Source organism: Andrographis paniculata, unplaced genomic scaffold, assembly GCF_009805555.1.
Source record: "Andrographis paniculata isolate CXL003 unplaced genomic scaffold, ASM980555v1 Contig52END, whole genome shotgun sequence".
NCBI lineage: Eukaryota > Viridiplantae > Streptophyta > Magnoliopsida > Lamiales > Acanthaceae > Andrographis > Andrographis paniculata.
Window position 1 is genome coordinate 4,626,268 of NW_026137587.1, and position 14,097 is coordinate 4,640,364.

Genomic DNA, 14,097 nt, shown 5'->3' on the forward strand with positions numbered 1-14,097 from the left:
TCAAAACACACCCAATAGTCATTTTTATTCCCAATAATTAATTATACAATACCATAACACTGCAAACTCAAACAACACTCCTTTCACGCAAGGTCCCAGGACCTCCACACCCACACAAGCACACAGTCACCGTCAAACCGCGACCGGACCTGAGGTCCCAGGACCTCAAAAGACGAAAACGCAGACAAACTCATCAAGGAGCTTCATGGTCAGTCATGGGAAGATCCGAAAGCACAATCTCTTCAGTCTGATGATTGACATTGATGTCGTCATCGTCATCGTCAATGTTCTTACAGTTAGTGCAGGTTTTAATGAGGTGCTGTTTCTTTTTGGCTTCAGATCTGAACTCTCCATAGAAGTAGGAAATGAATCCCCAGAGGGAGAGGAAGAGAGAGATCCCCTTCTCAGGCTGGAATCTCTCGTGGAAGAAGACGACTGCGAGAATCTCCGTCGCCGGCAGCAGCGCCGACATGATGATGCCGGAGAGAAGGGAGGAGGAGTAGAAGATGACGCCATTGACGCCCAGGAAGAAGCACTGCCAGAGAAGGCAGTTTCCGACAGCCACCAGATAGTATTTTGTCTCCCCCATTTCGAATTCCTTTGCCTCCTTCCCTATCGCCTGCACACATACATACATACATATATTTATTTATATACGTATATATGTATATGTGTGTATTTATACGTATATATATGTATAATACTCTCAATATATATATATATGTATTTACAAATTTTACAAATTTATGTATGTATGCATCGAGGAGAGAAATTACATATTTACAAGTTGTATATATATATATATATATTTATGTAATGTTTGAAAAAAAAAAACATGTATGTTGGAAATAGTATTTTTAAGGTATATTTTATTTAATTTTACTAATGATAATTTATAATAAAGGTCGAAATACAAATAAACAAAAGCCTAGATTTCTTATAATCTTATAAGGTTATATGTATTTAATTCATATTTCTTGTCCTATAATATGTCACATGAGATTTCAGGATAACATAATAATAATAATAAAAAATAAATAAATAATGAAATACGATGATTAAAAATGCAGCCATATTATATTACTAATTAGTCTTAATGTAGCACCACAAGTTAGGGTTTGAGATTATTATAAATTGAGCTACTCATTTTTTATTTTTTTTTATTTCTTTTTTTTTTTATAGTGTAAAAAAAAGTTCCAATTTTTTACCATGCAATAATTGCAATTTAGTTTTATAATATAATACTAATATATATATATATATATATTTTTTTTTTATTTTGTGCATGTGAGTTCTATATGAATACCAATTAAATTTTGCAACAAATCAAATTATTTTAGTTCAATCAATTACTAATTTTTGGTGAATATATTTATGTTTGGCTATTGATTTTGTCATATGAATTTTGTAAATATATAAAGTGCAAACTATATATTTTAATTAATCTATAAAATCCCATAACCAAATTTATATCTATACACACACAATAAAGATCAAATAACGCAATTTTCACTTTATACATACGTACATATATAATAAAAAAAAAATAAATTGTGATTTTAATATTTATATATATGTCATATTATTGTAAATTTTATCATAATTAAGCAATGATTAATATTGCAATTTGATTACATAAGCTATAATAGTTCACTAATTTATCTTAATTGCACAACACGTAACGTTTACGTAAGTCATTTGAATCTAAATTGTGAATGATGAAGTTTATAATGCAAACACATATAAAAATAAATAAATAATTAGGAACCTTTTTTGTAATCTTAATTAATTAATATAATTAATGCACCCAACATTAAGGAATGGTGAAAAAAGCATTAGCATTTTAATAACTAATCTTGATTCATTATCTAATTAGGCATGACATCAACCACTAAATAGTTAGGGTTAAATGTATTTTTAAAAAATTGGATAAAAATAAAATTTTTCCTTTTTTAGTAAAATAAAAAAAAAATAATAGTTTTTTACTTTAAAAAAAAAAGCAAAAATATTTTTGAATTACAACTAGAAAAAATAGATATAAATTTGAATAACAAAGAAAATATTCCTATCATTTTAGTCATTTAAATAAAATATAGTACAAAAAATGATCTAATATTTTATGAACTAGTCACGTAATAATTTTAGATAGCAAATTTTGATGTGAATTTAATTTTTTTAAATAATATATAAATGCATTTTTTAATGTATATACAAACTTTATTTAAGAGATTAAAATGTCAATGAATGTCATATATTCAAAAAACATATATATGTATATATATATATATTTATCTCTAATAATGATAATAAGGCAATCATTGATAGTTCTTATATATAGTGGAAAAGAAAGTCACATATAATTTTATGTAATGACCACCAATTGTGTTTGTTTTGTTTTTTAGTGACAAAGGATATGATATTATTATACATAATCGTATATTTTTATTACATCCAAATCCAATCTTTGAGCTAAGTGTGCATTCATGACATGGATTGCACACTTAGTTCATTACCAACCTATACCAATTATAGACAAAAAAAAAAAAAAAAAAAAAAAAAACTATACACACGCACTAAAAATAAATAAATATTAAGTAAAACACAGAGCCTAGCTATACTGTTTTATTTATTTATTTATTTTTTTCGTTTTCCCCCAATTTTCTCGCTAATTAATTTCAAGAATTCTCTATATTCATATATAGAATATCACACACAATAACTATATATTAAACATATAGATTACAAATATAAACACAAACAATACACATGCATCTGTTACATATATTGTACTCCCTCTGTCCATAAATTAATGTCCTACTTTTCTATTTGGGACGTCCAATAACTATTGTCCTATTTCTTTTTTTAAACACAAACTTTACATTTTTACCCTTCATTCATTTATTACTTTTAATCCTACCATACAATTAAGGGCAAATTTGTCAATTCATAACAAAAAGATAATCACCTAAAAACTATGCAAATATATTTTAGGACAATAGAAATTTGACGGATGGAGTATTTGATATGTACATATGTTTTATATAAAGGATGTTGTAACTAAGTTTTTAGTTATATTATTTTTCTCACTAAATATCATATCAAAATACTATTCAAATCAAAACCAAACAAGCCCTACATCTATCTTTTGTTTTAGAATTTGATTTTTTGAGGTTTTGCACACTTTTTACTAACATCAATTATATAATAAAATTTATAGTAATTATTTTATTTATACAATGAAACTCTTACATTTATTATTATTATTATTATTATTATTATTATTATTATTATTATTATTATTATTATATGTATGTATGTATAACTGACTATTAGCTGACTCATTAGCTAAATAAATGACTTTGAGCTGACTATGAATCAACTATAGATTAATTTCAACTCAATAATTGGTTTTGTGTGAAAGTTCAAATATTTATTATATATATAAATATTAATATGTTGGTGTTTATTAAATATTAAGAATTGAGCATCTCCACGTGTGTATATATATATATTTATTTATTTTTTTATACTGATAATTGAGTATTAATTGTGTTTATGTGTTGTAATTGCGTTATGGGAATTTATTTTATTTTATAATTTAATTTTAGATTGTGTTATTTCTAATTAGAACTTTATCTCGAGCTCGTGCATGCATGCCATGCATGCAAGCACGAGTAACAAGCTCTGAGAGCTTGAGCCTGCAAGAAAAATATTCCATCATATTTATAATCAAGAATTTAATTAATTATAAAAGCAATATTGCACATATGTGTATATATATATATATATATGTCTTAAAGAATGCCATTTTCAGCTCAGACAAAAATCATACGATTTAGAAGATATCCACAAAGATCAGAACTAAAATTTAAAATTATTTTCCAAAGCCCAAATTATAATTTATATATATATTATAACAAAAACAATACCTCCATCTCGATTATTATTCTTTTATGTAATTAATGAAAAAAAAAATTATTACAGATATATATCTCCACAAAATTATGATCATTTCAAAATATTTCTATATTAAACTTTAATTATTATCTCATTGCTCTCCAACAAAATATATATATATATATATATAATATAATCACTATTATTCTCATCTAATTTCCCACTACTGCATTATTGTCCTGTAAGTTACTCTATTTTCTTTTTTTGCCCTGAAATTAAGAGATAATATCGCAAAATTTCTGGACAAAAAAATAAAATACAGAAACTTACAAGACAAAAATACAATAGCTATGCCATAAAAACAAATTAATATATTAATTAATTAATCAATTAGTTAATAAATAAATAAAAATTGGGTATTACCTGAAAATCACCATTGACGATCATTCCGAAAGTGCAGAAAAGAGTGGCGAAGAAGCACATGACGAGCTGAATCTCCATCACGAGCGTGTACGTCACGCTCTGCTTCGCCTTTCTGTACATCAGCTCCACCACCGGAAGTATGAATCCGTACAGAACCGCCGCCGCCACCGTCATCAGAAAACCGATAAAATATTCCGTCTTCGACTCGCCGGCCGGCCTGTCGCCGCCGGAGTGGATCCCGAGCACCACCGCCCCCACCATCAGCACCACCACGGAGTTCATCGAGTACGCCGTCAGCTTCTGCTTCACGATCAGAAACGCGAACGCCGCCGTGAACGCCATCTGCGTCGCCAGAATCAGCGACGACGTCGACACGGGGAGCTTCGCGACGCCGTAGGCGTACAGGTAGTCGTCGACGCCGGTCAGAATTCCGACCGCCGTCGCGGCGAGGAACACGCGCGGTTTCATCAGGACGAGTTTGGCCGCGCCGCCGGAGGAATAGCGGCGGCGCGTGTAGTTGACGATGAGCGGGATGAGGATCGCCGGAAAGCCGCCGCTCTCCAGCCAGCTGGAGAACCAGATGCGGCGGCCGCCGCCGACGAAGTAGAGGCGCTTTATCAGCGGGCCGCCGCAGCATCCGACGGTGAGAATGAGGCAGTTGGCGATCAGGAGAAGCCTTCTCGCGGCGGCGCCGGTGGCCGGAGATTCCTCCATTGTTGTTTTAAAAATTAAACGTTAAAAATTTAAAATTAGAAATTAATTAATATACATTTCCCTTGCGACCGAGGGGGATTATATAGGCGAATACTGAGCACGTGGCAAGCACGTGCCGGGTTCATAAATGCCAACCTCTGCTTACGTGGCGCTCACGCGTGCTGTGGAAAACGGCTGATTTGGCCCACACCGGTGCATGGTACTGTCGACGTGGCGTTGTTTGGGCCAATCACAAGGCTGAGAAGTGGAAGCTACCAATATACAGGAAACCTAGATTAGTTTTTGCTCTATTATTTTATTTTAGGATAATATATGATAATTAGTATTAGTGGCTGAATGGCCATTGCCACAATATTAAAAATGTTATATGTGCTTATGTGTCGGCGTATTTTTGTTGTTTTACTTTTGTTTTTATTGTGTATTTGTATTATGTTTAATTATTATAATTTTTAATAAAAATATATTATTTTTTATATAAAAATATTATTTAAATTAAATTTCAAACTCAATTTAAAATCAAACAAATCTTTATAAGAAAACTAACCATAAAAATAAGAGTTGGTTAAGTTCATATGCTAAAAAGAATAATTATAACTATAAAAAGGTACGCTCGTTCATTTGTGTTTTTGAATATTTTCTTTGCATAGATAAAATTAAAAGCAAAAAAATTAATACATATGTGCATTAATGGGGAGGGTTACGGCGTAGAAAAGAAACACAAGTTTTTATTATACACAATATGTATTGTTTGTACATAATTATTACGTATCTTGTAAAAGAGTATGTCATGTGCGAAAAGTAATTATTATATGTATTGTATGAAAATATATCATATATTGCATTTATATTTTATAAACGTATAATGTTTATTGTATGTAATAATTAAGTGTATTGTCCATTAACAGTACTATTCAGCACAATACTTGCTTTAGCATCGTCGAGCATTATATATATATTATAAACTTGGTTTCTAATTTAGGCAATAATGATCGCACTAAGTTCAGTTGATTAGTGAAATTGACACGTGGCAATCCATGCAAATATGTTGATCTACCAAAACTAATACTCGCTTCGTCTCAAATACTGTGTCTGCTACACTGTAGACACGGTATTTTAGGAGATGTGTAATTAGTAGATAATTAAGAATGTATTAGCGAATATAATTATCCTATAATATAAATAATTATAAATTAAGATTAAGATAACTAATTAGTTTAATTAAAATTTTTAGAAAAAATAAAATTAAAAAATTTAAAATGAAATTAAAGTGTGTAATCATTTTCCAAAAAAGAAAAGTGACATGATACGTGAGACAGATAGAAACAGCAACGTGGACATAGTATCTGGGACGGACGGTGTATTTTACTATTAGCTGGACTAACTATGCCACAATCAGAGGCTAACTATATGGGCAAAGGGCTTTCAGCCCCCTCTCCGACTCTACCTCTTAATTATTTATTATAATTTATATCAATTTTAAATTATATTTAATAAAAAATATTAAAATTTGGGTATATAAATTTTTTTTATCAAAATTTTTTATCTACTTTTTTATTGTAGGATATATCGAAATTTTAGTATATAAAAAATATTTGTTATAATCTAATATTATTATATTGAATTTTTTAGTATGGTAGCAATATATAATATAATATTTTCAATATATAATAAAATAATATAGGTATTTTAGTATTTGGTATATTTGTGTATATAAATAATTCAATATATTAATACTAAAATTATTATTTTAAATTTTAGTATTTGGATATGAAATAGTATATATAGCTAATATATCAAAATTTTAATACGGTATCAATATATATTTATCATACATGTGGAATCTCTCATGAATTGGTATCTCCGGATATAAATTGGTTAATAATTGAACCGAGTTAACAAATACTTTGTCTCATTTGTTATTTTCAGTTCTGCATTATATTTTGATATCAATGCGTTGTTTTAACTGTGAATTGTCCTAGTTTTGAAAATTAACCCTTTGAATTATTCGAGAGTCTTTTGTTCAACAAATAACTTTTCAACAAAAACTTTACATCTAAGATTTATTTTCTAATAAAATTTATTGAATTCAATACACCCCAAAACATGCAAAATACAGCTAGTGCCAAAAAATACACCCAAAGGGCATCAGATCGGCTGGCCCCATTTTCCCTCACTCCCACCCAGCCCCTCTCCCAAAATAATGTATGTATTATGTATATATATACACCTGTATTACACGGGGCGGGGAAAAATGAGGCTGACGATCCGATGCCCACCCAAAGGTATATATTATGCTTAGCCAACAAAGAAACTACCACAAGATAACCAAAAAAAAAATAGTCGAGCTAACCAAATTACACCATCTAAATATTGTAAAATAAAAAAATAAGTAAAAATCCCAAATACCTCTCGGAAATCAGATCAAGAATTAATTATTGAAGAGGGAGAAATCAACATGCACTTAATTTTTCTTTTTTGAATTTGGATCGATAAACAATCCAATGACAAAAGTAAAAACTCGACTCAATAAAAGCCCCAAATTAAAAAGAAGCTGTGACAATTATTACAGCCTATGTGTATATATATATATTAAATTGCAACTAATTATTATTAGTTCAGTCATATATCTCCTACCACACACACATACATAGAGAGCCTATATAGTCTTAAAACGTGGTGCTGAGGTCCCGGGACCTTTCAAGGGACACGAGCATCATGAGGCAGCTGAGGTTGTTCTTCATCTGCAACTGTCTGATCGTTGTTAGAATCTGTTGTTGTGTTATTGTTGTTTCTGGTCTTCTTCTTGGTCTGCTTGATCTCACCATAGAAATAGGAAATGAATCCCCAGAGAGAGAGGAAGAGAGAGATGCCTTTCTCAGGCTGGAATTTTTCATGGTAGAAGATGACAGCAAGGATTTCAACTGCAGGGAGCAGGACAGTGATGATAATGGCAGACAGAAGAGATGATGCGTAGAAGATGACTCCAATGGCTCCCAGGAAGAAACACTGCCAGATTATCGAACTCCATCCAATTACCATGTAGTATTTCCATTTCCCTAATTCGAATTCCCTTGCTTCTCTTGGAATTGCCTGCAATCACAATCACATTTCGATTAATTATTGTTCTCTAGAATTAGAATCAATCTATTTATTTTCTCATTTTGATTTGTCGTTTTAAATCGATCTATCCATCTAATTTCGTTTTTAGTATAATTGTATTTTAAGTTAACTTTATAAAACTTTGGGTTGTATTCTTTTGTGATTTTTACTGCATATTTTTACTATTCACTATTTAAATTCTTTTTTCTCTACAAAGATATCAATATTTCTTATATAATATGTTTGTTCGGAGGTTTAGATTTTGAGTTGAAATTTGAATAGTAAAAATTTTGAATTTAAATAGTTGTATGATGTTATATAAATAAGTGTTGATATGATGTTTTGAATGTAAAATTGATTTTTAGTATAATATAAAAAATAAAAAATAGGTGTTTGATTTGATATTTTGGGGGGTGGAAAAAAATATGATGAATAGTAGAAATCCAAACAAATCTCTCAAATAAACACACCCTTAATGTTTTACATATGATATGATGACAATATCATCAACTTACATATAAAATATTATTAGAAGTTTAAGGATAGGCACAATTGTCTATATATACAACTATTGCACTAAGTACATATAATACATATCCGATTTTTTTTAAAAAAAAAACATATAATATATATATTAATATTTTAATATTTATGTAGCAAATTTGGGTATATTTTTTTTTTATAAGTTTGGAAAAATTTTAATTTGAGTTTGATATTAAAATAATGTATGATGAAATATTTTGTGAAAGAAAAAAAATATATTTTTTTTCGAAAAACACAAACTCCAAATAGTAGAAATGTGAGGTTTGGTGACTAAAGAAACAAACCCAAAGTAAGCTGATAGATACTTATATGAGAGTTTAATTTGAATTAATTAATTAATTAATTGAATCCATGATATGATAATGTAGTTTTAAAATGGCGTAAAAAAATCTCTCAGAATTTGTTGTTAGTTAATTAAATCGGAATGTGTGTTTGGTTTGAATTTTAAACTCAAATCTCCACTATTCGGATAGCGCATATATTTTCAATAAGAATATAATCTTTATATCCTAAACATAGTGCAATTTCAGGAATTTAAGTGAGTAATAATAAATAGGATAATTTAAAAATTAAATAATTATTTTTAGTAAAATATTTAAGGAGTATACCTCTACGTTTTAAATATTATAATAGGTGAAAATTAAGGGAGTATACATTTATGTTTTAAATATATATTTTTAATTTTATTTTAAAATAATTATTTTTTATTTTAAAATAGTAAAATAACACTAATAATATACATTATTTTTAAATGACGGATAAGTATATAAAGTAAAGAAGCCTAAAAGTGTTCTAGAAGGTAATAAAATAATAAAGTTTATTTAATTTAATGGATTGGGTTACATCAATCTATTAGGACAAAATGTGTAGATACTACAAAGATACAATCAACATTTACACTAACGTATACTCCTTCCGTACACAAAAAAACACCTATTTGTCTTTTTAATAAATTAAAAAATAATTATATTTTATTAATTCATTAGAATATATAAAATATTTTTGTTCTTAAGGGAAAAATAGAATATTTTTATTTAAATTATAAATATTTTGATATTCATATATAAAGTACTTTACTATAATATAAAAAATTATTTTTGAATAGAAAAAATAAAAGTAATAAAAAATATATATATATATATTGAATTAGAACGAAAAAATAAAAACAAAAAATAAAAAAGTTTAAGATATGTTGAACAAATACTCAGCACCATGCTAAAATTTTCTAGTTTAGAGGATTGGATTTTAAATTCATTATTTATTTTATTTTTTTTTTCTAAAAATATCAAATCAAACACTTATTTTTTACTTTTTATATTATACTAAAAATCAATTTTATATTTAAAACATCACATCAACACGCATTTATATCACATCATACAACTATTTAAATTCAAAATTTTTATTATTCAAATTTCAATTCAAAATCCAAACCCCCAAACAATCGGACGCTAAATATTATTTGTCGATATATGCTCACGAAAAATATGACACTTTAGGGCACTATAAATTGTTAATATATATATATATATATTTGATACTTTATAGCTATATTGTTGATATATATATATATTATATAGTCACTATTGTATTAATTAGTCAGCATAGTAACAGCAGAAAAATTTAATAATAATAAATAATGTAGTTGTTGATTATTTCGGCCATCAAATGTAGACCATGGTCCGAACGTATTTAATTTTTCAATGCCACTATATATTTATTATTCGTCATTAAGGCTTTGTTTTTTTGTGTTTTCTAACGTTGTAGGATCCATATAGATAAAATAAAATAAAAATAATTAAATTATGCAAAAAAAAAAATTAAAATAGTTAAATTGAAAAATTAATGTAATATTTAAAAAGAAATACTGTAATATGTTTCATATATATTCTGTTAAAAACATTATTGTTAAATATAGATAATACTATAATATATTTCACATCAAAAGTTTATATATAGATATGTTCAACTATATTTGAGAAGCATCTTGGAGTTTTATATTATTTTCATTCTACATAGATTTTAAAAAATATTACTATCTCCGTCCGACTTTAAGCGTCTCATTTATTTTTTGCGTATTGATTTTTGAATATTAATTATTATATTAAAACGTAGTACAAATTAAAAAAAAATTGCAAAATACTTTTTATTAGTGTCTTATAATACTAATAGAATGACATTTGTATAAAAAATTATACAAATATAAAGATATTTTTAATGTTAAATATAATAACGTAAAAAGAAAATGTGATTCTTAGAGGCGGACGGGAGAAAGTATGTATTATTAAAATATATAATACTGTAGTAAACAAATTTTTCATCTCACTCTAAAATATATTTTATATAATTTTTGTAACAAATTAAAAAATAATACTATTTATTTCTTACATAAAATATCTATTTTTTTATTTCAATTTGTCTCACATTAAATTCTTAACGTTTTTTAAAATATAATTATACATTTAATTACATTTTAAATTTATAATTAATAATTTTTTAAATCTTAAATTAGATAATTATTTTAATCTTAATTAATTATTTTATTATATAATAATTATTTATATTAATATATTTTTTAATTAATTACTAAGTATATTTTACTGAAATTTTCATATTCATAATAATGTAAACAATTCATCTAGCACAAAAAAAAATAGTATTTATTGGTAAATAAAAATGTGTAAAAATTTTTGATATTTTTATCATTTAATTTTATATATAAATTAATAGTAAGTAAAATTATATATTTATAATTTACATAAAAGATTTAAATATTTTAATATTAATATATAATTCTTTTTATTAAAAAATATATATATTTTATACTGAGAGAGACGGCTATATATTAATACTACTACATTTAGTAAGTCTGAAAGTTGAAGGAATCATGCCCCCAGTTACCAGCGTTAAAAAGTAAAAGCTAAGGGCGTGTTTGTTTCGTTTTGGTTTAAAGAATATTTTTTAATACGAAAGTATCAAAAATGTAATACTCCGTCTCCGGTGCAAAGTTATCATTTATTTTTGCACGTTAATTTTTTATATTAATATTATAATAGATTATAATGAAAAAAACGAAAATACCCCTATTACTATTGTGTAATATAAAAGTAATGACATTTGTGTAATATAGTATAAGTTAAAAGGGTATTTATTATATTAGGTAAATAATACAATTACTAGATTAGAAAATGGTAACTTATTTTGAGATGGACGAAAATAGAAAATAATAATCTTTCAATGTACATAATATTAAAATAATAAATATATATATATAATATATTAATATTTTTAAAAGAATATGTTGAAAAATTTTAGGTATATATATTTACTACAGTATATTAAGAATATATGTATATATATATATATTTTTAGTACAGTATATACCAGTTTAAAAAAGAAATATCCTGCTTAATTTATTTTTTATTTTCTCAATGAAAACAAAATCTTTTATTTATTTTAGATACACCAGTATCTTATTTAATATATGATCATGGAGTTATTTTCAACTAATATATTTATAAAATTGAATTTCATTTAAAATGTATAATTAAATTCTCCCTGAGTTAATTTATTTTGTTATTTTATTTTGTCCAAAATTAATATATCTTCTTTTTTTAGTTATAATTTTCACTTAAATAAAAAAATACCCTTAATATTTGATATAATGTTACAAGAATATCCTAAAAAATAGTAGTAATAAAAAAAAAACAAATATGGTAGTAGGAGTAAAAAAAAAAAAGACTTTTTTATTTTTCTATTATGGATATGTGTTTATTTATAAAATTTTGCATTTAGTTTTATTATTTTAATTTTTTAAAAAAAGTTAAATAAAATATTTTTTTATATTACATCGTATAATTATTTTATTTCTAAATTTTTTTTTATTTTTAATCAAAATTACATAATTTTTCAGGATAAAGTAGTATTAAATAATTATTGATATTGTACTATTTCTAAATATCTTAAATTGTTATGATATGACAGGAAATTATGATTATGTTTACTCACTCATTCTTCACTTTTTATTTAATCAATAAATTAAATATAATATTCTATTAAAAAAAACTGAAGAAATTAAATTTAGAAGTGACCTGGAAATCTTTGTTGACGAGCATTCCGACGGTACAAAAAAGCGTAGCAAAAAAGCACATGACGATCTGAATCTCCAGCACCACCGTGTAGCTCGCCGCCTCCGCCTTCTTATAAATCAGCTCCACCGCCGGAAGCACCAGTCCGTACAGTGCCGCCGCCGCCAGCGTCAGAAAAAATCCTAAAAAATACTCCCGGTTCGACTCGCCGTTCGGCCGGTCGCCGTTCGCGTGGAGGCCCAGCACGACGGCGCCGACCGTCAGCAAAACGATGGCGTTGATCGACGCCGCCGTGAACCGCTGCTTCACCATCAGAAACGCGAACGCCGCCGTGAACGCCAGCTGCGTCGCGATGATCAGCGCCGACGTCGACACCGGCAGCTTCGCGACGCCGTAGGCGTAGAGGTAGTTGTCGACTCCGGTGAGGGTTCCGACGACCGCCGCGGCGAGGATCACGCGCGTGGATATAGGTCTCCGCCGGCGGCGCGTGTAGCTGACGAGGAGAGGGATTAGCATCACCGGCCATCCGGCAGTCTCGAGCCAGCTGGAAAACCAGATCCGGCGGCCGCCGCGGAGGAAGTAGAGGCGCATGATCAGAGGTCCGCCGCAGTTCCCGACGGCGAGGATTATGCAGTTTATGACCAGCAACACCCTTTTTGCGGCGGCGCCGGTCGCCGGAGTTTCTTCCATTATTGTATTTGCCTGTGGATTGTCTATTTCTCGACACACACCGCAATTAATGACTATTCACGACCACATGATTAACAGATCATCGTAGATATCATATATATATATATATATATAAATAAAAAATAAAAAATATAAATTATATTATATTATATTATTAATGTAAGAAATTAGGGCAATCATTGGAATTCTGGACCAGGCGACTAAAGATTGCCATTGTCGATATGCTTATGTTGTTTTGTGAGAAACATGTTATACTTACGTTGGAAAATAATAATAATATAATATTCACTTCTATTTTTTTATTATTTATTATTTTTAAATGTTCCGGCATTTTTGGTGATTTTTTTCTCTATTTACAATTTATTTTCTTACTTATGTAAGGAATCGAATGGTAATTAAAAAAAAAAAGAAATAAGGAAGAAATACCAATTATAATATTAATCATAATTAGAATTTTGTTATTAAGAAATTATTAATTAAAGTAACAATATTAATTAGGAAATTACATATATATCTATATCTAATAAAACTTATCCATTCAATATAATTAAATTGAATTTTTTTTTTCGGATTTCTATATCTAATTCATGATTTTACAGGTTTTGGGGAAAGTCCTGCAATTTGATTTTGTGCATTATTATTA

At 27.6% G+C, this 14,097-nt stretch overlaps 2 protein-coding genes across 2 annotated transcripts; both read right to left on the bottom strand.

Annotated features, from left to right (window-relative positions):
• Positions 1 to 5,067, bottom strand: LOC127254018 (purine permease 3-like). The gene is made up of 2 exons (XM_051278871.1): positions 4,321 to 5,067; positions 1 to 619 (listed from the first exon to the last, which is right to left on the bottom strand). The coding sequence occupies exons 1-2, from the start codon at positions 5,032 to 5,034 to the stop codon at positions 194 to 196; spliced, it is 1,140 nt and encodes a 379-aa protein (XP_051134828.1). The 5' UTR covers positions 5,035 to 5,067; the 3' UTR covers positions 1 to 193.
• Positions 5,068 to 7,536: 2,469 nt separating this feature from the next.
• On the bottom strand, positions 7,537 to 13,541 carry LOC127253963 (purine permease 3-like). The gene is made up of 2 exons (XM_051278782.1): positions 12,768 to 13,541; positions 7,537 to 8,124 (listed from the first exon to the last, which is right to left on the bottom strand). Exons 1-2 carry the CDS (start codon positions 13,452 to 13,454, stop codon positions 7,732 to 7,734), a joined length of 1,080 nt encoding a protein of 359 aa, XP_051134739.1. The 5' UTR covers positions 13,455 to 13,541; the 3' UTR covers positions 7,537 to 7,731.
• Between the last annotated feature and the right edge of the window lie 556 nt (positions 13,542 to 14,097).